Source organism: Microtus pennsylvanicus, chromosome 2, assembly GCF_037038515.1.
Source record: "Microtus pennsylvanicus isolate mMicPen1 chromosome 2, mMicPen1.hap1, whole genome shotgun sequence".
NCBI lineage: Eukaryota > Metazoa > Chordata > Mammalia > Rodentia > Cricetidae > Microtus > Microtus pennsylvanicus.
The window spans coordinates 78,128,914-78,151,892 of NC_134580.1; the positions used below are offsets into that span (position 1 = coordinate 78,128,914).

The 22,979-nt window shown below is 42.0% G+C and overlaps 1 protein-coding gene across 1 annotated transcript in view; it reads right to left on the reverse strand.

Moving 5' to 3' along the window:
• Iftap (intraflagellar transport associated protein) overlaps positions 1-22,979 on the reverse strand; it is a 74,185-nt gene that overhangs the window by 23,084 nt on the left and 28,122 nt on the right. The window contains exons 3-4 of the mRNA XM_075961521.1: positions 1,965-2,122; positions 741-812 (exon numbers count right to left, since the gene is read on the reverse strand). Coding sequence (XP_075817636.1) covers positions 741-812; positions 1,965-2,122 — 230 coding nt within the window. The remainder of the gene's footprint in view (positions 1-740; positions 813-1,964; positions 2,123-22,979) is intronic.

The following is a 22,979-nucleotide window of genomic DNA, read 5'->3' on the forward strand; positions in this document are numbered from 1 at the left end:
CGAAAACGGTAGCTTCCATGCCTCTAACCTGGTAACAACAACTATTACTCAGCAGGCAAATGCAAAAGCAAAATTCACCTTCCATGTGACAGCTTCAATATTCAAATTTGAGAATCAGTTACATTATAGCACCTTTCTTCTTAATGAGTATGCTAAAATCCCCTTCCCATTTGTTAAACCTCGGGGAAAAAAGATCCAAAACCCAGTCAAGCACAAACAGTTTAAGATGTTCCAACACCAATTTAAAAGAGAGAGAGAGAGAGAGAGAGAGAGAGAGAGAGCCTTTCAAGACTAAAATCTGGTGAATCTCCAGTTTTCTTCAAAGAAAAGCAAGAATCTAACGTTTGTCTATTGGTTTGTACAAAATTTGAATAAGAACTGTCTCCCATAGACTCTAGTAATCGAATACTTGATGTCAGTTGTTGATGCTGCTTGCTAGGTTTAGGAGGCAAAGCCTTGCTGGAAGAAGTCTGTCACTGGAGGTGGGCTTTGTGACTGAAAAGCCTTGCTTTCTAGTTCACTCTCTGCTTCCAGCTTGTGGCTGAAGATGTGATTTCTTGGCTTCCTGCTGCCTGCTGCTTGTTATTGTGCCTCCCGCCATGACAGACTTTTATCTATACGCTCTTTCTTTCAAAGTTGCCTTGGTCATGGGGATTCATCACAGTAACAGACAAGTTGCTAATACAGTTCATTTGTTTATGTGCAGTCGTCCCAAGGCAGATAACTGGGTCTGGCTTTACCTTGACCTTTCCAGCCTGGGCCATGTCACCTTGAAGGGAGCTGCCAACTTGCTGGCCTTCATCCATCACTATCTGAAAGCACAGTAAGAACACAGTCAGGAAATAACAGTTTCTATTCCTAGCATTACCTGAAAGATTCTCTAAGCTACAGCAATGGTGCAGGAATAGGTTTCAGCAAGTCTAAGTGTAATTCTGGTACCCTAGACTCATCCAACATCTAGCAGGTGAGCACAAGCTTAACTCCAGCTTGTGTACAAAATAGACAGCTGCTCCACCTCCGAAGGCCTCCCCACAATGAACCTCTGATACACAAATAGACACTGCTTCTATAATGTTGTCAAGCTACAAGAGGACAGGGCAATATAAAAATTCTAGGCCTCCCTATATTTAGTATGATCTCAATCATCACCAGTAGAACATGAATCATTTATGGAAAGCAACTCATATCTCATCTAGCATCACTAGAGGCAACCTCTAAGAAAATGAATTATAGACCTCTGTTCTATATTTCTATCACCGAGACTTCTGACCCTTATAAAACCAAAATCTAGTATAATTCTGTCCATAATATCACACAGAAAACACTTGCAAACAGAAAAAAGAAATTCAAATTACTTAAAAAATTAATCAAAGGCCAGGCGGTGGTGGAGCACGCCTTTAATCCCAGCACTTGGAAGGCAGAGGCAGGCGGATCTCTGTGAGTTCGAGGCCAGCCTGGTCTACAAGAGTTATTTGCAGGACAGGCTCCAAAGCCACAAAAAAACCTTGTCTCAAAAAACAAAAACAAAAAAAATTAATCAAAACTCAGCGGCTTATAAAGAGAACACTATGAATTATCATTCCTTGATAATTAATCATGATAGCCAAAGAGATGAATACTGTTGATGACATTTTGATGATTAGAAAACACCATCTAATATCTACAAGCCAAATCTGAGAAAAAGCAAGATAATGGCTTCTACTTTAACTCTAAATATGATAAGTTTAGGACAGGAAAAAGTAAGAAAAAATAAGAAGTAGAAAAGGGAACTCTCTTATTAAAAACAAAATATATAATTTTATAAAGCATTTACGCATGGCAAATCCTTAAGTTTTTAACTGAGGATTATCAAACACTGGCATGTAATGACTTAATTCTCAACAAAGTGCTGTCACAATGGCCTCTTCTCCTAGGAAAAACACCCTCTTCTTCAAGTTGTTTCTATGAACATAAAACAGAAGTACCTGGTCATCTTCCGAGCATTCTGATGAAGTATGAGGAACGACAGCTCTATTTCTAAAATGATGATCATGTGATTCCTTTTTATGGGTCAATTTTTTAGTGGTAAATATATTTTCTGACAAATCAGTTCCACATGCTCCCCTTCTGGCCACATTATTCTCTGAAATGGTAAGTTATGAATTATTAAAAACAGCCACTGTCGTCAGATTGTTTCTTTTGTGTTTACTAAAAAATCTTTTGTCCCCCTCCTCCTCAAAAAAGAATACTTCTTAAAGGACTATGTAAGTAGAAGTTTCTTATAGCCATAACTACTTTTTTTTTTTTTGGATTTTCGAGACAGGGTTTCTCCGTAGATTTTGTCCTGGAACTAGCTCCTGTAGACCAGGCTGGCCTCGAACTCACAGAGACCCGCCTGCCTCTGCCTCCCGAGTGCTGGGATTTAAAGGCGTGCGCCACCACCGCCCGGCCCATAACTACTCTTAAATACAGATAATACTCCTTCAACATCTGATGAATATTGTCTACTATATACCCAGCACTATATCTTACCATTGTTAAAAAGTTCAAGGAAGCACAGTTTCCTCAAGATTGTGAGACATTATTTGCCTCATTTTCCCTTAAATTTGGAATATTTTTCATCATATGAAAGCAACATATGTATATTTTTAAAAGAGTATGAGAAAAAGAGCAAAATATGAAACTCATCCCTTTAGTTCTACACAGCAGAGTAACTAAACAAAATGTTTAGAAGCTATCTGTTCATCTCTTATGTATCCATGTACTTCTAAAACTCAAAATAGAACTCAAAATAAATACTATGGTTTGCCAGTAGTTTTGTTGTTATTGAATATTATTCTACATAATAGAGAACTCCATTATTGAAATGTAAGATAGTTTACTTAATCATTGTCCATTCTTCTTTTATTATTAATTTTTTTTCTAACCCAATAACAGATTCCCCTCCCTCCAGTCCTTCTCCCCAACCTTCCTTCTCTCCCTACCAGCTCCTCCTTTCTCTTCAGAAAAGGGCATGTCTTCCGCTGGATATCAACCAAACATGGCAAATCAAGATGCAATAAGACTAGGCATCCCCTCTCCTATTAAGGCTGGAGAAGGCAGATCAGGAGGAGAAAGGGGTCCCAAAAGCAGGCAACAGAGTCAGAGACAGCCCTTGCTCCCACTGTAAAGAATCCCACATGAAGACCAAGCTACACAACTGTAACGTATGTGCAGAGGGCCTAGGTCAGTCCCATGCAGGCTTCCTGGTTGTCAGTTCAGTCTCTGTGAGCTCCTGTGAGCCTGGGTCAGTTGTTTCTGCGGGTTTTCTCTTGGTGTCCCCCCTGGCTCCCACAATCCTTCCTCCCCCATTTTCACAGGATTCCCTGAGCTCCCCTAATATTTGGTGATGGGTCTTTGCATCTGTTCCCATCAGTTGCTAGGTGAAGCCTCTCTGATGACAATTGAGCTAGGCACCAATCTATAAGAATAGCATAGTATAAAAAAAGAATAGCAGAATATCATTAGGAATGATTTCATTGATTTTTTTCACTAGACATATTTGGGTCTATCCTAGGACTCTGGGCTGTCCAGCTTCTAAGTTCTAGCCCTCCAGACAGTGCCAGGGGCAGACTCCCACTGTTGGTATGGGTCTTACGCTGGACCAGCCTCAATGTCCATGTTTAACTATTTATAATTATAAGCAATACCTCTTGCTAGGTGGTGGTGGTGCATGCCTTTAATCCCAGCACTCAGAAGGCAGAGGCAATCAGATCTCTAAATTGGACGCCAGCCTACAAATGAGTCTACAGAATGAGTTCCAGGACAGCCAGAACTACATAGAGAAAACCTGTCTTAAAAAAAAACATATATATATATGCAATATCTCTGTGATACATTCATGCACTGCACAGTAGTTCTGGCTTTTCCTTAGGATAAGAAAAGAACTTAAGTCCCAATGAGGAGCAGAAGGAGGGAGAACATGAGCAAAGAAGTCAGGACCACGAGGGGTGCACCCACCCACGGAGACAGTGGGGCTGATCTATTGGGAGCTCACCAAGCCCAGCTGGACTGTGACTGAAAAACCATGGGATAAAACCGGACTCTCTGAATATGGCGGACAATGAGGGCTGCTGAGAAGCCAAGGACAATGGCACTGGGTTTTGATCCTACTTCATGTTCTAGCTTTGTGGGAGCCTAGCCAGTTTGGATGTTCACCTTCCTAGACCAGGATGAAGGGAAGAGGACTTTGGACTTTCCACAGGGCAGGGAACCCTGACTGCTCTTCAGACTGGAGAGGGAGGGGGAGAGGAGTGGGGGGAGGGGGAGAGGAGTGGGGGGAGAGGGAGAGGAGTGGGAGGAGGGGGAAAGGAGTGGGGGGAGGGGGAGAGGAGAGGGAGGAGGGGAAGAGGAGTGGGGGAGGGGAGAGGAGTGGGAGGAGGGGGAGGGAAATGGGAGGCTGGGAGGAGGCGGAAATTTTTTTTTCAATAAAAAAATAAATAAATAAATAAAAGAACTTAAGATTAATTCAAAATTAAGAGACTATGAAAATTCTATTGTGACACCATCAAGAGAATGTGGGGGAACAAAATAGAATAAGTCAGGTAAGAAATTATAAATCTAGATCTTGTATGTTTCATTTGTGATATTATGGAAGAAATGAGCCAAACACTGAAGTGTGGAAGAAATATTACAATCAGAGGTGACTACTTGACTGACTGTCATCTACACTGAGGCAATAGCTTAAGATAAAAAGAAATATTTTACTATTAACATGATGGCTAATATTGACTGTCAACTTCAAGGCTCCAGGATCACTAGGAGACAAGTTTCCAGGCACACCTCTGAGGCATTATCAAGGTTGGCTTAAATGCAGCAGGAAGACTCAACCCTCAACTCAAGAAGGAGCTGTCTGTGAACTGGGGTCTTGGACAGAATAAAAAGGACAAAGTATACTGAATACAGGTACTCGTGTCTCTCTGCTTCCTGGCTAAGAAACAGAGTGAGCAGCCACCTCAAACTCCGACCACCATACCTTCCCTGCGATGACAGCCTTAACCTGCAGATTGAGCCAAAACAAACCTTCCCTCTTTCCTGAAGTTACTTTGTCAAGGAATTTTGTCATGCAAAGCAATGGGACAATTAACTAATACAATTAGCAATACTGAAATTAGTAAGGGTTTAAAGTTACTGAGTATTGAATGCTCTTTTCTGAGCATTTTATGAATCATTTCATTTAAATCTTCCAAAATCCCTAGAAGGCAGTCCTGCTTCTATCCCCAATTTATAGAAGATAGTAACTCAGGACACTAGAAATTAAATAATTTAATTTATTAATTTAATTGTGTTCAAGGTAATGTAGCTGATAGGTAACAGTTGGGATCTGAACCCAAGTCTTCTGACTCTAAAACCTACACTGGCTACTGCTTTGCTACCCTGAGCAAATCAGTAAAATAACAAAGGAAGAGGTCCTCACTGAACAAAACAAGAAAGAATGTAATAAGGAGAAGAGAGAGAAAATTTAAAGAAAAAATTTTCAACAGTCAAAGAAGAGTCAAGTCTTCAGGGATACATTGTATAAAAACATGTGTCAATCAGAAATACATATAGACATAGACATAGATATAGATAAAGGATTTAAAAACAGTCATATAATAGATATCAAGCCATCCCACCATCCCCAGTTGGGTAATCCTATGCCATACCCTTCACTAGACTATGATGAAATTGTCTCAGAGATGGAGGAATTATTTTATCCGTGACCTGAGATAGGTCTCTAAAAGTCTAGCACAGCAGAGCCACCATAGTTATTTCTTTTGAGATGTTACTTGCATGACATCAAAATTTGCCATTGTTGTGATGCTCACAGTTTGGTGAGGGGCCAGCTGGAACACTGTTGTCATAGTTTCAAAGAAGATGGCCTCCATAGTTTCATATATTTGATGCTTAGTCACTAGGGAGTGGAACTACTTGAGAAGGATCAGAAGAAGTAGCCTTGTTACAGTAGGTGTGGCCTTGTTGGGGGAACTGTGTCACTGGGGGTGAGCTTTGATGTTTCAAAAGCCCACACCAGACCCAGTTTTTCTCTTTCTGCCTGCTCCCTATAGATCAGGATGTAAATCTCTCAGGTACTGCTCTGGCGCCATGCCTGTCTGCCTCCTATCATGATGATAATGAACCAACCCTCTGAAACTGTAAACAAGCCCCCAGTTAAAGCCTTTCTTTTGTTTTGTTTTTGAGTTCCAGTGGTCGTGATGTCTCTTCACAGCAACTAAACAGTAACTAAGACAGAAGTTGGCATCAGGGCGTGGCATATTGCTGTGACAGGCCTGAGCAAGCTATTTTGTTGGAGGAAGATGAAAGGTTTTTACACTTTGGGCTAGAAAAGCAGTTGCGTGCTTCTAAGCGGGGATTTATGGGCTAACCCGAGTAGCAGCATGGAAGACAGTGCTGCTGGGGGTAATGTGGACTGTGGGGATCCAGCTTAAGCAGTTTCAGAGAAGAAGAATATTATCAGCTGGCCTAGAGACCATTTTGGGGATATTCTGGCAAAGAATGTGGCTGGATTTTGTCCCTGTACTAGAAATCTTCCTGAGGCGAAACTTGAAGAGTTTAGGATTAATGGCTTTTACAGAGAAGATTTCAGGACATACTAGTTCTTATGCAGATCTTCAGAGAAAAGAAACAAACAGGGCAAAGACAAGTACAGAACTTTAGTTGAGGGAAAGGGGGCACCAGGAAGTGTAACGTGGAGCCAAGGCTTGTGTTCAAGGAGATGAAAAGTTTAAAGAAAAGCTTGGTGCTGAATGGAATAAAGAGAGTGATAACCAGCAATGGATGAGTGTACCCCTTCCTCCATAGCCTCTCCAGCAAAGGCTATCCTTGGTGTTTTTGACTTTAGCCATTCTGACAGGTGTAAGATGATATCTCAAAGTTGTTTTGATTTGCATTTCCCTGATTGCTAAGGAGATTGAGCACGACCTTAAGTGTCTTTTGGCCATTTGAACTTCTTCTGTTGAGAATTCTCTGTTCAGTTCAATGCCCCATTTTTTAATTGGGTTAATTAGCCTTTTAAAGTCTAGTTTCTTGAGTTCTCTATATATTTTGGAGATCAGACCTTTGTCTGTTGTGGGGTTGGTGAAGATCTTCTCCCAGTCAGTAGGTTGCCTTTGTGTGCTGGTGGGAATGCAATCTTGTGCAACCACTGTGGAAGTCAGTGTTTCGGTTTCTCAGGAAATTCGGGATCATCCTACTCCTCGACCCAGCAATACCACTCTTGGGAATTTACCCAAGAGATGCTCTATCATATGTCAAAAGCATTTGTTCAACTATGTTCATAGCAGTATTATTTGTAATAGCCAGAACCTGGAAACAACCTAGATGCCCTTCAATGGAAGAATGGATGAAGAAAGTATGGAATATATACACATTAGAGTACTACGCTGCGGTAAAAAACAATGACTTCTCGAATTTTGCATGCAAATGGATGGAAATAGAAAACACTATCCTGAGTGAGAACTTTCATCTGGCGATGGATGGAGATAGAGACAGAGACCCACACTGGAACACTGGATAGAGCTCCCAAGGTCCCAAGGAGGAGCAGAAGGAGGGAGAACATGAGCAAAGAAGTCGGGACCACAAGGGGTGCACCCACCCACTGAGACAGTGGAGCTGATCTACTGGGAGCTCACCAAGGCCAGCTGGACTGCTACCAAAAAAAGCATGGGATAAAACTGGACTCTCTGAACATGACGAACAATGAGGGCTGATGAGACGCCAAGGACAATGGCACGCGGTTTTGATCCAACGCAATGTACTGGCTTGGTGGGAGCCTAGCCAGTTTGGATGTTCACCTTCCTAGATATGGACGGAGGGGGGAGGACCTAGGACTTACCACAGGGCAGGGAACCCTGACTGCTCTTTGGACTGGAGAGGGAGGGGGAGAAAAGTGGGGGGAAAGGGAGAGGGGTGGGAGGAGGGGGAGAAGAATGGGAGGAGGGGGAGGGAAATAGGAGGCTGGGAGGAGGTGGAAATTTGTTTTTTTTTTCTTTCTTTTCTTTATTCTCCTTTTATCAATAAAAAAAAAAGAGAAAGAGAGTGATAACCTCAAAACAAGACCTCACCCAGCTGATTCTACAAAACTGTGGAACATCCTGATGATTTCCTAGTCCTAAACAACAGAAATCATGTGCAAATGTAATTCAAGGAGGTGCCCAGGTTATAGCCCCAACAAGCAACAGAACCTGGCAGCTTCTGCCACATGGTTCTGGATTTGGAGCCAAAGAGGATAGAGCAACTGGCTTGTAGAATCTTTCTCTATTCTTAAGAAAAGTCACTGCATGGAGGCCTGGAGAGGAGACTGCATGAAGCTCTAATGGTGAAGCCTGGATTGCCTTACAGATCCCAAGATGCTGAAGATGCCAAAGCCATGGGATACCTGCCAAGGACAACTGCTAACAGGAGGTAGAACCAGCCCAAGAGAGCTATGTGTGTTGCAGTCAGCAAAGCTGGAAAGGAAGAGCCATCTAACAAACCCTTTAATATTAGACATGGAATTACAGAATTTCGAGTTTGCCCTGCTGGTTTTCAGTCTCGCTTGGTCCAGTATTTTCTCACTATGCTCCCTTACCTCCCTTGTTTGATTCTGAATACCCTATTAAAAGTAAAATTTCTCAAGAATTAACAACAAAATTTTGTTTGATTGTGTATATGGGTGCTTTGACTATATATAGGTCTATACATCTTTGCATGCCCGGTGACTGAGAAGGTCAGAAAAGGCATCAGATGCTCTGGGACTTGAGTTACTGGTGTTTTAGAGCCACCATGTGGGTGCTGATAATTGAACATGGGTCCTCCAGAAGAGAAGTCAGTGTTCTTAACTACTAAGCCATCTCTTTGACTCCTGTTTTTTCAAACCCTGAAATACCATTATAGAACAAAGTTAAGGTAACATAGCCCTGAGATAATAATTCACATCGAATGATTAATTTTCTCTTTTAAAAAAGAAAAGAAGGGTATATCCATATACTCTGAAACCAGCTCTCCATTACAGCCTACCTACCAGCAATTCCTCACCAGCCACTATTGGAAAGATGACCTCTGCCTTTGGTACCAACAAATTCTGGGCAAAGTCTCTGTTGCCAAGTGCAAGCATAGGATGCCAAAGGTAGAAGAGCTCAAGAAGTGGGTAAGGTGCTAGGAGGGTGGCTAAAGCCACTGCTGGGACAACAAACAAGAGATCAATTTAGTCTCCTAGACCTCTTCCATCTTAGAGTCAGACTCCCCATGGTTCTCAAGGTAACAGTTAGTAGTGTGGAGGGACATGGTGATGCTCAGAAACAAGATAAGCTACTGAGGGATGGGCAGATGCCTCGGGCTCCATCAGAGTCAGGAGAGACGGCTTCCTGTGGCTCCTACCATTCCTCAGCACACTGATGGCAATAAAAGGAACAGTTTCCATCCTCCAAAATATCTTAAAGTCAAACAAACCTAAATTGGTATTTACCAAGAAAATTGTGCACACCCAACCCAACACTGCTAAACTAATCAATCGGCTTAAATACTTGAAAAGCACAGTGGATCAGGAAAGGGACATTCTTCAATGACAGGTTATATATGTTGTTGGATCAATTCCCAATTAAATGCCCATGGTACCTGATAGGTCACCAGATGAAACTCCTTTGAAATACAGTGAAGGCCAAGCTCCTGATGCTGTTATTGAATTACTGATAATAGTCTCAGATCCAACAAAAACTCTACTCTTTTAAAGTTCACCCTCTTGTAAATGTGAAGTTTTTATCTTTAAAACACCAAAGATTCAGAAAAGTATGCCCTCTCTGTGATTAAACTTAAGTTAAAAATGCTGTCCTAAACCTTGAAATTAGTTTCACAAGCCTATGTATTATGACCCCAAAAAGGCACAAAAAGTGTTCTTGCATACAAGCATTTTATTGGTTTTTAAACCTAGTAAATAATAAATCTCTTGGCAGAATGAAATGAGAACAAAGTTCCTTTTCAATATGATAATGTCAAAATGGCAGATGCTGGCACAGCCCAGACTTGGAAGTGGCCAGCAGCCTGATTAGACCAGATGCTGCTTCCCAGAGCGAGCCTGGTGGCAATGCACTCGTGCCACCCAACTGTTCATCTCTGCTGCGTCTGCTTTCCATCAGAGTCCTTGCTCCCCTTTCATCTCATCCCTAATGCTCAGCGCTTTGAAATTCACGTGAGGCATAATACAGTGAGGAAACCTAACACAGTGTTTCCGCGAACACACAGGTTTCAGAGACCCGAAAGAGCATTTCTTTGGGCATTTCTGAGTCAAACTTCAATAAAGATGAGAAAAACTTTTTTTCTAAAGGTTTTCACAGATTTCATTATTCTGAAGTGATGGAATTTCAATTTCCTTTTGATACCAAACAGATAAGCTTCCAACAGGTCAGGCTTACAAGACCATCTACACCTTCAATGTCTAACTAAATTCAGACCAGAGAGAAATGTCACACTCCTTGAAAAAGTGGAAAGCTGGGATGCCAAGGTAAATTACACTTTACAAGGTAAAGCACATGTTGATTACACCTTCCAGGTAAAAGCAATTATTTGGGGACAGCTCATTTTTGAGGGAAACTCTTATAAAAAAAATTCAAATTCTTATATCCAAAAGCCAGAGCAGTGTCTGTGTACGGAAAAGCATTCCCCCAGATCAGCACAAGCTGCGTCGGAATCGAAGATCAAATCCTGCTAGCCACCTCGAAGTACCGCTTCTTCTGCAGTGAGGCCAACAGCAATATAAATCAAGTGCACATTCTCAGTCACAACAAGATGCTGGAAGCAAAGAAAACCCGAAGTGGGGAATGTTCTGTGCGACACTAGGCAGCTACAAACACCCTTCTGCAAAGAGAACAGGGGAGAAGCAATCAAGCTTGTAACAAGGTTGGGTACTCGGAAAGTGAGGTGATTTTCACATTACACTCTGAGTCCAAGGCAATGTTCCTCTGGACAATAATGCAGTCTCCTGATCTGTCCGGCCAAACCACTCCACACCACTGCTTTTCACTCGCATGCTTTGCTTCATACCTGGCCTCCCCGGGAGCCATAGTCATTAGGATTAAATAAGCAATTTAAAAACCAATCAATCATTAAATCAGAATAAATTCAAAGCAGCTAAATTCAGCACACCAGCGTTTTCTCTAAATTCCCTTTGCAGTGCTCTGAATTCCAACTGTTTCGTGTTCTCTGTCTGAAAGGGCACAAGGAGGGGAAGACTATCACAGCCTGGCCAGTCACGAATAATTGTGCTTCCCCTGAGGCTGGCTGATAATTGACTCATTATTCACAGCCATAGCTATCAACCTGCCAAGGCACAAATACATAAGCGTGGGGTGGGGGTGGGGGATACATATATATGTGTGTCAAAAGCCCCATATGAGAGACACTGTAGCACTAAGATGAAATTTCAGAAATGTCCAGTGCTAAGCACACCTACTGAGAAGAAAATGTGGAGCGAGTGTTAGGTTGCTAAAATTCTATTGTTTATGTTCAAGAGAAAAATCTGCTATTAGTAGGGTCCTGAAGATGAGAAAGTCCAAAAGTGACATTCTGGGCATCAACTATGCGCAAGACGAGAAAGACAACTAAGGCGCAGTCCCTGCCTTTACAGAGTAGCCAGGCTAGGAGGTTAAGTCACGTATGCAAAGCACCCAACGAGAAGAAAGGCATCTGTGACAAACCACACAGGAGAGGCACAAAATCAGAGCCTGGCAAATGGTAATTGGCTTTGGAATCATGAAAAGTTTCACTAGAAATCAGCAGTGTGAGGTGGGCATTGGAGGAAGTTGATGAGTTCAGCAGGCTTATGTATTCCACGGGGGTTGGGAGGTGGTGAAATAGTGAGGCTTCCAAAGCCAGACAGCCAGGGCCTGCGGCAGAGCAGTGAATCTTCCAGCAAGACTGTCATACACCTTCTGTGACCTGTGAAGAGGATATATTTAGAGAGCTCAAATAAACCTCTGCACTTGACAAGGGAGTCGGTCACAGTCCAGCTGTGCTCTGCAGAGGGACATAGAGTAGAGTGAACAGGTTAGGTCGTGAAGGCAGGAGAGTCACATGATGGGTAAGGCGCACACTGTATTGTCTTCCGTGCAACACAGGGGAGAAGTAAAAGAAGCTACAGAAGAAGCAGAGGTTTAAGAGAGAAAAAAATAAGCCTGCAAAGTGAGTTCTTTGTGTGTTTCTAAAACAGAAATAAGGTACCATCTCCCACTGGTTACATTTCCTCCCTCTAGATATCACAGAATATATGCTCCTTATCTTCCCATGGCCGTCTGTCCACACCAGTGTTTTACATTCCAATCAGCATGCCCTTGGTAACTTGCTCTTAGTCTCTGTGATGGAAGATATAGATAATACGGTGTGCTTGTAACCTGTCAGTGAACTAGAATGTGGTGCAGAGGCCACACACGCACACCTGACAAGCTGAGATATTCTTACCAACAGGTTTAGTCAGGATCACAGAATCATAACACATATCACCATGCAAGCAGATGCATTATTTGGATGTTGCTTCCTACAGATTTGGTCTCCATTCGGGTGAAAGCTTCTGGTGACAGTGTCTACAGGTGACAGCATCTACAGGTGACAGCATCTACAGGTGACAGCGTCTATAGGTGACAGTGTCTACAGGTGACAGTGTCTAGAAACAACAGCATCTACAGGTGACTGTGTCTACAGGTGACAGAGTCTACGGACGACAGTGTCTACAGGTGACAGAGTCTACAGACAACAGTATTTACAGGTGACAGAGTCTACAGACAACAGTGTCTACAGGCGAAAGCATCTACAGATGACAGTGTCTACAGGTGACAGTGTCTACAGGTGACAGTGTCTACAGGTGACAGCGTCTACAGGTGACAGCGTCTACAGGTGACAGTGTCTACAGGTCACAGTGTCTACAGGTGACAGTGTCTACAGGTGACAGTGTCTACAGGTGACAGAGTCTACAGACGACAGTGTCTACAGGTGACAGTGTCTACAGGTGACAGCGTCTACAGGTGACAGTGTCTACAGGTGACAGCGTCTACAGGTGACAGTGTCTACAGGTGACAGTGTCTACAGGTGACAGCGTCTACAGGTGACAGTGTCTACAGGTGACAGCGTCTACAGGTGACAGTGTCTGTCTACAGGTAACAGTATCTGTCTACAGGTCACAGTGTCTGTCTACAGGTGACAGTGTCTGTCTACAGGTAACAGTATCTGTCTACAGGTCACAGTGTCTGTCTACAGGTGACAGTGTCTGTCTACAGGTCACAGTATCTGTCTACAGGTCACAGTGTCTACGGGTGACAGTGTCTGTCTACAAGCAACAGTGTCTGTCTAGAGGTGACAGTGTCTACAGAAGGTAGACTCTATGGTATCTGAGAAGTTCATTTGTTGAACACACAGTCCATTTGTATTAATTGTTCAGATTAGCATACAAAGTTTTAAGTTCCATTCTGGTACTGTTCTTATCGCTATGAAACGACTAAGTTAATGTATAGTTTATTCCCTTGGTACGAAATGTTCACACACAAGCTAGACTCTTCTGGTGCTTGAGCTAAACCCATGGTGTCATACGGTGAAGAGTTCAGAGTAGGAATCCAAGTGTTCATGAGAAACATCCGGACCTCTCCACAGATTTATCCAGTAGTAACTTATGTACCATCAAATCCATTCAATTTAGCACAGTATCCAATAATTTCTAGTAAATATGTAGACATGTAACAATCACTGCCACTTAATTTTTTGTTTTTTATCACCCCAAAAAGGTGCCTAGTGTCACTCTGAAGACTCCTCCCCCATTACCAACCCTAACAACAGACAGAAGTTCATACAATTTTTGTTCCTACTGGTTCATATTTACTAGACATGCCATTAAAGTCGTAAACACATAATTTCTCTTCTTTAGTATGACAATGAGATGCAGTGATATTGCATAATCACACAAGGTAAATAAAACTGAATTATTAAGGATTGCAATGGAAAGAGATGAACTCACAAATACAGAGAAGGGCAGAAGCCATTGCCGTCCTAGATCTTGCTTCACGCTGAGCAAGAGCCAGAGCAAGAGGAAGAGAATGCCTTCTCTTGCAGCTATCAGTGGACACAGAGCACTTCAAAACACACCCAAAGGGCCGGTCCCCCAAAAGCTAATTGGCTGCATGGATTCCCACAACACAGCCATGTCATGGTATATACCAGTATTTCTCTCCTTTTATTGTCAAATAATCTTCCACTGTGTCTTGCTTCTCCCTTCACCTAATAATGGACATTGGGATTGTCTCCACGATTATGATACAGCATTTTCTCCATGGACCAGCATCACTAATCCAGTTCCGTACAGTGTGAAACATAATGAAATCAAACCAACAGATAACTACACTCGCAGCTGCCTTCCACATCAGATGAGAGATGTGTGTGTTTCCTGAGGCTATGACTCTCCAGGCACTTTATACTATCACCAGAGATGCAGAATTGGGACTGCATCACATGGCCCTGTTTTCTTTGAGTTTACAGAAAATTCTCAGAAATTTCCTTTATAATTTGTTAACTGTTTATGTCTTCCTACTCATGTATAAACCTAAACAGAGCAAGGCACTCACTTTCAAGAACTCATTCATGGTTCATGGAAGGGAAAATCCTTTCTCCAAAGAATCTGAAACAAGACTGGGAAGTAGACTAATAGTCAACTCTCAACCGCAAATCCTCACTGGCTGCTGGGCTGCAGGGTGGACAGAAGGTTGGGAAGGTTATAAGGCACAGCAAGGACATAATATTTACATATCTTTAAGCTAGCATTTCATCTAATTTTTTTTCCAAAAATAATGATTAAATATGTGGGAAAAGGTTTCACTAAAAAGCCAGTAACATCTCTTCTATTTCCTTGAAATTTTCACTTGGTTGATGCTATAAATTTTGCTTGTTTCTGAACTAGCATTTTCAGATATGTTTCCAAAGAACATAAATAAGAAATTTACCAAAAGGTACACAGAAAGAGAAAAGTAAGGGAGGGAAAGAAGGGGGCAGAGGGAAGAGGAGAAGAGAGGAGGGGAGAGGAGGGGAAGAGAGGAGAGGAGGGGAGGGGAGAAGAGAAAGAGAAGATGAGAGAGGGGAGAGAAGAGGAGGCCAAGAAAGGCTAAATCTTGATGAGGGCCTATGGCCATCTATCTGTGATGGCCTGCCTCTACTTACATGTCTTCTGACCTTCAACTTCACACCTCTGACTTTTATTCACATCGTACAAGGCACTCTGGCATTTTCAAAGTGCCTAAGTCAAGCCAATGGCTCATCACTGGCTCCCCTGGACTTTAAACATTTCAGGCTTAAAACTTCCTCTCTTTCTAGTCTCTAACAGATGGAATTATATTAATTGTTTTGTATCTATTTCCCCTTTCTATAAGGCAAATTTCTCTGAAGGCAATAATTTTTATCACTTTTGTTCACTTTAATGAACAGAACTTAGCAATAATTTTTATCATCACTTTTGTTCACTTTAATGAACAGAACTTAGCAAAATGATGATGGCAAAACGCCATATAACCAAATACGAATGGGAAAGAGAGAGGGGGGAGGGAAGGAGAGAGAGAGAGAGGCGCCAATAGAATCATTGCTAATGATATTCTGCTATTCTCATAGATTGGTTCCTTGCCCAATTGTCATCAGAGAGGCTTCATCCAGTAACTGACACAGATGTAACTCACAGCCAAACATCATGCAGAGTTTGGAGAATCCTATGGGAAGAGAGGAGGAAAGACTGTAGGAGCAGAGGAGTCAAGGACACCACAAGAAAACCCACAGAATCCACTGACCTGGGCTCATAGGGGCTCAGAGACTGAACCAACAATTAGGAGCCTGCATGGGACTGACCATGGACATGCGTTACAGTTGTGTAGCTTGGTCCTCTTGTAGGACTCCTAACAGTGAGAGCATGGGCTTTCTCTTACTCTGATGCTTGCTTTGGGGGCCCACTGGATTGCTTTAGCCATCCTTAATAGAGGAAGAGGAGCCTAGTCTCACTGCAACTAGATATATCTTGACTGGTTGAGATGAATGGGAGGCCTGCATATATCTGAAAAGAAACAGTCGAGGAGGAATGAATGAGGGGGAGAGATAGAGAGGAGGTGGGAGGAGGGATTGGGAGGAGGGGAAGGAGGGAAAACTTTGGTTGAAAGTAAAATTCTTAAAAATTAATTAACAAAAATAAGTATCTGTCTTAATGATGTAACTCAGAAGTATTTAAGCCGTAGGGGACAGTGAGAAGTGTGATCTTATCATGGATGAGGACAGAGTAGCTAAGTTCTGCTAAGGAGTACGCCCACCCCATGCTGTGTGAGTGTGTGTGTGTGTGTGTGTGTGTGTGTGTGTGTGTGTGTGTGTGTGAAGGGCGTTTGTACCTTACAGTATTTTTTAATTGCTCTGTCATGACAAAGAAAGTTTAAAACAAATACGCATTTTTTAACTTTGCTGTTCCTCTTTTTTTTTTATTTTTTTTTTATTTTTTTATTTTTTGGTTTTTCGAGACAGGGTTTCTCTGTAGCTTTGGAGCCTGTCCTGGAACTCCCTTGGTAGACCAGGCTGGCCTCGAACTCACAGAGATCCGCCTGTCTCTGCCTCCCAAGTGCTGGGATTACAGGAGTGCGCCACCACCGCCCGGCTGCTGTTCCTCTTTTAAATAACAGTTTAATCTAGTCAGGAAAATACTCTTAGGTAATTCCTTAAAATGTACTAAACACCTCCAAGTATGAAATACACAGCCAAACAGCAGAAAGCCCACCAGAAACCACAGAACTATTAGAGAGACACTGCCTGGAGGTTCAGGCAGCAAGATGCTCCACTCCACACTCCAAGGTTTTCATTATCTTCCTGACAGCAAAGTGCCCAAAAAGAACGCAGTTATCACGGCAATACTAGATTGTGTGGCAAGGAGATTTTTCTGTGGTGGAGTTCCTGAGCCATGGACAGTGGCACTTGAGACTTGAGACAGAATTGTGTATAACCAGAGACCACTCTCAAACTGCAGAGATCAGCAAGATCACAGTAAAATTATTCACATAATTTGCTACATTCCCCTGTCAGAATGTCTTTATATAATCTAAAATGGTAACATTAAACAAAAAGACATATATAAAACAAAATAAATTATTGTTTCTCATTTTGCAGTACATCAAAATTGCATGAAGGCTATATAACTTACTCTTAAAATGCAATCTGTACCAAAATGAGCATAATTTTTTTAAACTTCTTGTATTTCCCTTTAGCCATCCCTCTTACAAACGCACATATACACATATGTATATGTTTATACACATAAACACATACATACATAAACACACATGCTTATATATACATACCTCCGTCTCATTTAAGGCATATTTTTTTAATTTTAAGGCTATTCAGAAAGCCAAGGTCCCTAGGATGCACAAGGAAACTAGTCGATCAGAATTAAAGAGTCCTGAAAATATGCATTTTAACAAGTGCCTCCCATGTGATTTTTGTTGACACATAAGGTAGAATTCCCATGTCAAGGTTTCCTGCAGTAGAATTATACAGTTATGTGAACACATGGTATTTAGTCCATCCACCAGAGGCCAGCACAGAACTATTTCCTGACTTTTATAGCTGTACACTATGCCATACACCATATACAACATCTACCGCACACAGTTGGTTTTAACCTCAAGAAATAGCATAGAAACTGACTGATACTGTACACTCAAGGTTTTAACATTTAACTTCGATATTGCTCTTTTAACAGAAAAATCGGTTCCCCTAACTACACAGTCTTTAAGTCTTACCCAGGACCTTCATGAATATGTTCTCACCCCAAGTATAGGAGCTGCACTAAACAGCAGACTGACTCCTGTTTGTGAGTTTGAAGAGTAAACGCCTGCGTTGTGGTCTTGGGAAATGATAAGCCTGGACTAGTTCGTAGGTCTTCTGATGAGAAGACAGAAAATGCCCTTCCCGCTACACTGGCCTTGCCTACAACAAAAAGAACCAGGCGGGCACACTGTGAGGGCTTCACAGAACAGCACTGCACCCTGAGATCATGTCTGTCTACCAACTTGCATCAAAGTACATTTTGTTCCACTCATCCAAGTTAGAGGATCTCCTCTTCTTCACAAATAAGTCTTTGCATACACTTACAATAACCTAATATTCAAACATGGCATGTGGCCTTAGGGAGCTCCAGCTTTTAAGTTATAGGAATGTTGAAATTCTTTCATTTTTACAGGGTACTCTAGAATATCCCTCATTTAAAAAAAACTAGAAGAAAAGAAAGAAATGTCCACGCTATTCTAATTATTCTTACTGCTTTTTATTTTTCTTTTGCAGGGAAGGAAGTTTGAGACAGGGTCTCACTATATAGCTCTGGCTGTCCTGGAACTCACTCTGTAGACCAGCCTGGCCTTGAATTCACAGAGATCAGCCTACCTCTGCCTCCTGAATGCTAGGATTAAAGATGTGTGCTACTGTGCTTAGCTTGCTTTTGTTTCTTAACTCATAACGCATTTACTCAATCAAAATCTGAGACCCCAGAATCAAAAGCAATATTCTGAATATGATTTGTCAGTTCTGGGCAAACCAAAATTAACATGGCCTCACTAGTGAGCAGTAGCTGTATAGCCTATAAGTGACAAACATGAACTGCTATCTGCTTTCATACATCTAAGCCATTTAGATTCAGACCATCTTTCTAAAGCAGACAACAAAAAAATAGCAACACAGCAACTGATGAATTCTTTTAATACAGAGACTCCTTCTTCCATCCCTGCATCCCCAGATTTCAGTTCAATCCTTATAGCACGGCTACTAGAAGAATGCTTTCATATGCCACACTGCCGAGCAGAACAGCCCAGGATTCTGAAACGATGCCCACATTACCAAGCACTGGGCTGGCACTGCACTTAGACACTGCAGCCGGAGGACAGGATTAGATGACTGCTTGCCATCCTTTTTGTCTAGTCAAGAGCTCGTAAGACCACAACACCTAATGCGAAAGCAGACAAAGTCCAGAAAAGTACATGAAAGCAACATGACGATTCTCCCTATTCCCCTATATCAAGGGAGCAAGGGGCTGCAAGAAGAGCAGTCTGGCTGCCATCACTTAAATCTGTCTCACCGGAACAAATCCAACTCGGGGGGAGGGGGCACAAGAATCCCATACTAGAGAGCTGTGGTCTTCTTATAAGAAAGACACAAGGATGGTTACAACATGGTTTCCTGTTTGTAGCCCTTTGGGCTTAACCAAGCATTTCAAAGAAAATATTATTATTTCATGGCTGAAAGAACACTTTGCCAAAACCCTTCTCATCTGAATGCACGCTTATTCAACTGAATCAACACATACAGTCCTATGACAGCCTCGGCTTCACGTGGAGCAATTTACCTTTTCCTCCAGGCAACGGTACACTTACCGGCAGTGAGTAAAATAACACCTCACCTTCAAGAAAAATAAACACCGAGCAAGTGTTCACCTAGGCAATATTGCTGAAATTGTCTAAAGGTTGGAAATGCCATTTGAATTAATTGATCTCACTATTAGTAATTTTCTATATTTCGTAAAAGTTTAAAATTCCATCTGTTTGTTCAGTTCTTTAATTCATACATGCACATGAAATGTGCTACATATAATGTTAAAAACTGAAAATACACGGAATTGAAGAAATGATTCTTTTAATTATGATAAAACCAAAGTTCTTTTTTTAAAAACCGCTCTTCCCTAAGAAGCATGCCAAGAAAAGATATTATTGTAACAAAACAGTGTGCATTAAGAACACTGCCGAAAATAAATTTAATGATCATAATTCAAAGTGCTATACACACTTAAATATTTTCTTTCTGTACCCAATTACATCTAAATTGCAGAAGACACACAAAAAAAACCTAATGATTATCTATGGACCAAATACTCCCATTTGAAGTAAATATGAATTGAAAAAACCTATGCTGAAGATTTATGCTAATATACCTAAAACAAAATGGCTCCATCAGCTTGAAATCTGTCATAATTTGAGGAGGGAAATTTCCTTCTGCAACTGAACCAGCAGTTTTCTGTGTTTCGTAATTTGTCAATTTGTTCCCTAAGTGTAGTGATTTAGTGACGATGAAAGAGACTGAGAAACAAATGAAAACTGCTTAATTACAGTTCGCAGATGTTCCCCCCAAAGAGAACCCGGGCTGAGGCTGTGAGTGTTGGAGGATCCTTCCACGGACTTACTGGAAGCTAGCTCCCTCGCCTTGGGACTTTTCCTCCTTGGCGTTCTCTGTGACATTTGATGCTATGAAGAAGAGGTCACATATAGAGGGCTACCACTTACGATCACTAGAAAACTCAAGCTTATTTTGTCCTTTTCTTCGGGGATTCTAAAAGCACATCACAGAAAGCCATAAGGTCTGTAGGCTCAGGGGTTAAGAACATGTGTTCCTCTTGCAGGCGACCTGCGTTCAATTCCCAACACCCAAAATCAGCCGCAACTCCAGCTCCAGGAGACATGATGCCTCCTTCTGACCGTCAAGGCCACCAGACACTTAAATGACACACAGGCATGTATGCAAACTAGACATTCATACACATAAAATAAATCTAAACAAAATTTAAAGAAAAGCCTTAAAATAACGTTTTCTTATTCCCTCCTTTAGAAGGCCACATTTAGAAGGTTTTCTCCTTGACTGTCTGGTTAGTTTGACTGGGAAGTCCTCGTGTGATGCCCTGCCAATGTCCCCACAGGGCTAAACCCATTTCCTCCATTTGCTGTGTGATTTCTTGATTGTGCTCTTTGCTGTTAAACTCACATTTGCAAAAGATCTCCCCGCGTGGCCTGACTTTTTTTTTAACTTTTTCTTCTTAATGTGGCTAACAGAAAAAAAGAAAAAGGAAACAGAAAGGCACTCCAAATGGGCTATGAACTAAAAACACCACTCAATATTCAGTAGGGAATTAAATGACTGATAACAACAGCACAGAATATGTGCGCCACAGCCACCTGGAAGCTTGAAGCTGGTCAGTCCGTTTCCAACTTCCTCCAGCAGGCAATCTGCCAGTTGCAAGAGTATCAAAACAATGTTAAGCCCTCGGGTTTCTGCCTAATACTCGACAGAAAATAACTGCGAAAGGCTACACAGCTAGGATTATTTTTCTTGTTGTGTTTTCTTTTATGGAAGAAGGCTGGTTTTCTGCTCTACTGAAATTCCTCTCCTGCTTAGAAATGGGTAAGAGGACCAGCTGCTTGCTGGATTTTTTTCTCTGTGGTATTTTTCTACAGCAGATTTTAAAATTCATTCTTCAGACTGGGAAAAGCCTCTCTTTGTACCCAACCCCACCCGTGGAAGTTTAAAGATTCATTTCTAACGTTCAAATTCAAAATAGCTTTGGGGACCGAAATGTGTCAGCTTTAGAAACGTGTTGTTTCACGTGCTGTCTCCAGTTTCATTTTTAATTACATTTTTTAGAAGTTGTCAAGTATGAGTAGTGATATTCCTTTGGCTGAACTGACAAGTCAGAATTTATCAGTCCAGAAGTGTAAACCAAATCCCAGCACAAGATGCAAAGCTCCTGACAGAACAGACGCTCAATAGAGAAGCAAATAATAAAAGACTCCTCAGATGAGAAGCATGTGGCTTTGAACAAGTAACTTGGCCTCTGCAGGCCTAGCACTGCCTAGGCTAAGTACCCCTGACTCCCCCTTCAGTGCTTCATCTCCCGACCTCGTCAGTCACCTGCTCCTCGGTGCTGTCTGCCATGCCTTGCAACACCTCGCATGTACTTTTGCTCTGTTTCTTCGTCCACACCCAAGCTCAGATCTCCACCTCCACACCTCTGCTCGGCCTCCAGGCCAGTCTCCCTGAGTCTAGGGGATTCCTCCTTCCTTGGCTTCCAGTTACTGTGTATATCAATCTAACCCTGGAGCACCAAGACCCAAATGTGGCTATTTCTCAGGATCGGCACTGACAACCTATCAGCCATTCAGCTGTTCTTGTTTTCTCTTTAGTTCATCCTTCAATAAATATTTACTAAGCATACACTCATCCCATAGTACATGATATCATTTCTGGTGCTAGAGTGAGGAGGAGCAACAGTGAGCGAAATCGACCAGAAGCAGTTCCCATGGGGCATGTACTCAAGAAAAGACAAAACATGTATGTTCTGACATCTGTTCCAATGGCTCCTATCCACATCAGTGCCGCCCAGACCTCGAGAAAACACTGTCCAACATGGTCAGAAACAGAGGAAACTTCTCCTTGAAAGCGTGGCTTCGAATTCACTCCAAATAGACAAACAACACAACTGTACCACCAACTTGTCACATGACCTGTAACAAGCTGGCCTGGGCAGCTACAGTGAAATACCCACAGGGTTGATGGTTTAAACAGCAGATTCCTGGGTCAAGGCTTGGTTTCTTGTGAAGACTTGGTCTCAACCATCACAAGGCCACCTCCTCACTGCGTCATTTCAGGGTACATGTCTCTTCTCCCCCCACTCCTACCCCCGCCATTCCCCAAAGTCATAGCAGACTGAAGTCTATTCTAGACTCATTAAACCTAATTGCTTTTTAAAGGCCCCCATCTCACCATCTACTCCACATTATGGTTAGGGCTTCAACATAACAATTTTTAGGGTTATGTAGTCCAGCCCATAATGGTCAGTTACCTAACATCTTAGACCTTAAATTTGTTCATCTGTAAACTGGTAATAATAAAAATTGAAATTATTTTTAAAAACTCCACTAGGCTATGCAAGACTAATTAAGATGATCCATGTAACATGCAAATATAGCACCCAGTAACCACTAAATGTCAGCTGCGGCCAGCATGGAAGCCTGGTTTTCTCACACACTAACACTGGTGGGTGTCTCTGTGGGGGAAGTGTGGTGGTCAGCTGTCTGGAATTTCAATCTCTGACCTGACACCAAGCAGATTTCCAATGTACAGTGACTTTCTGGACCCTATGGCAAAAAAGGAATGGTAAAGACTATGTCTTCATATTA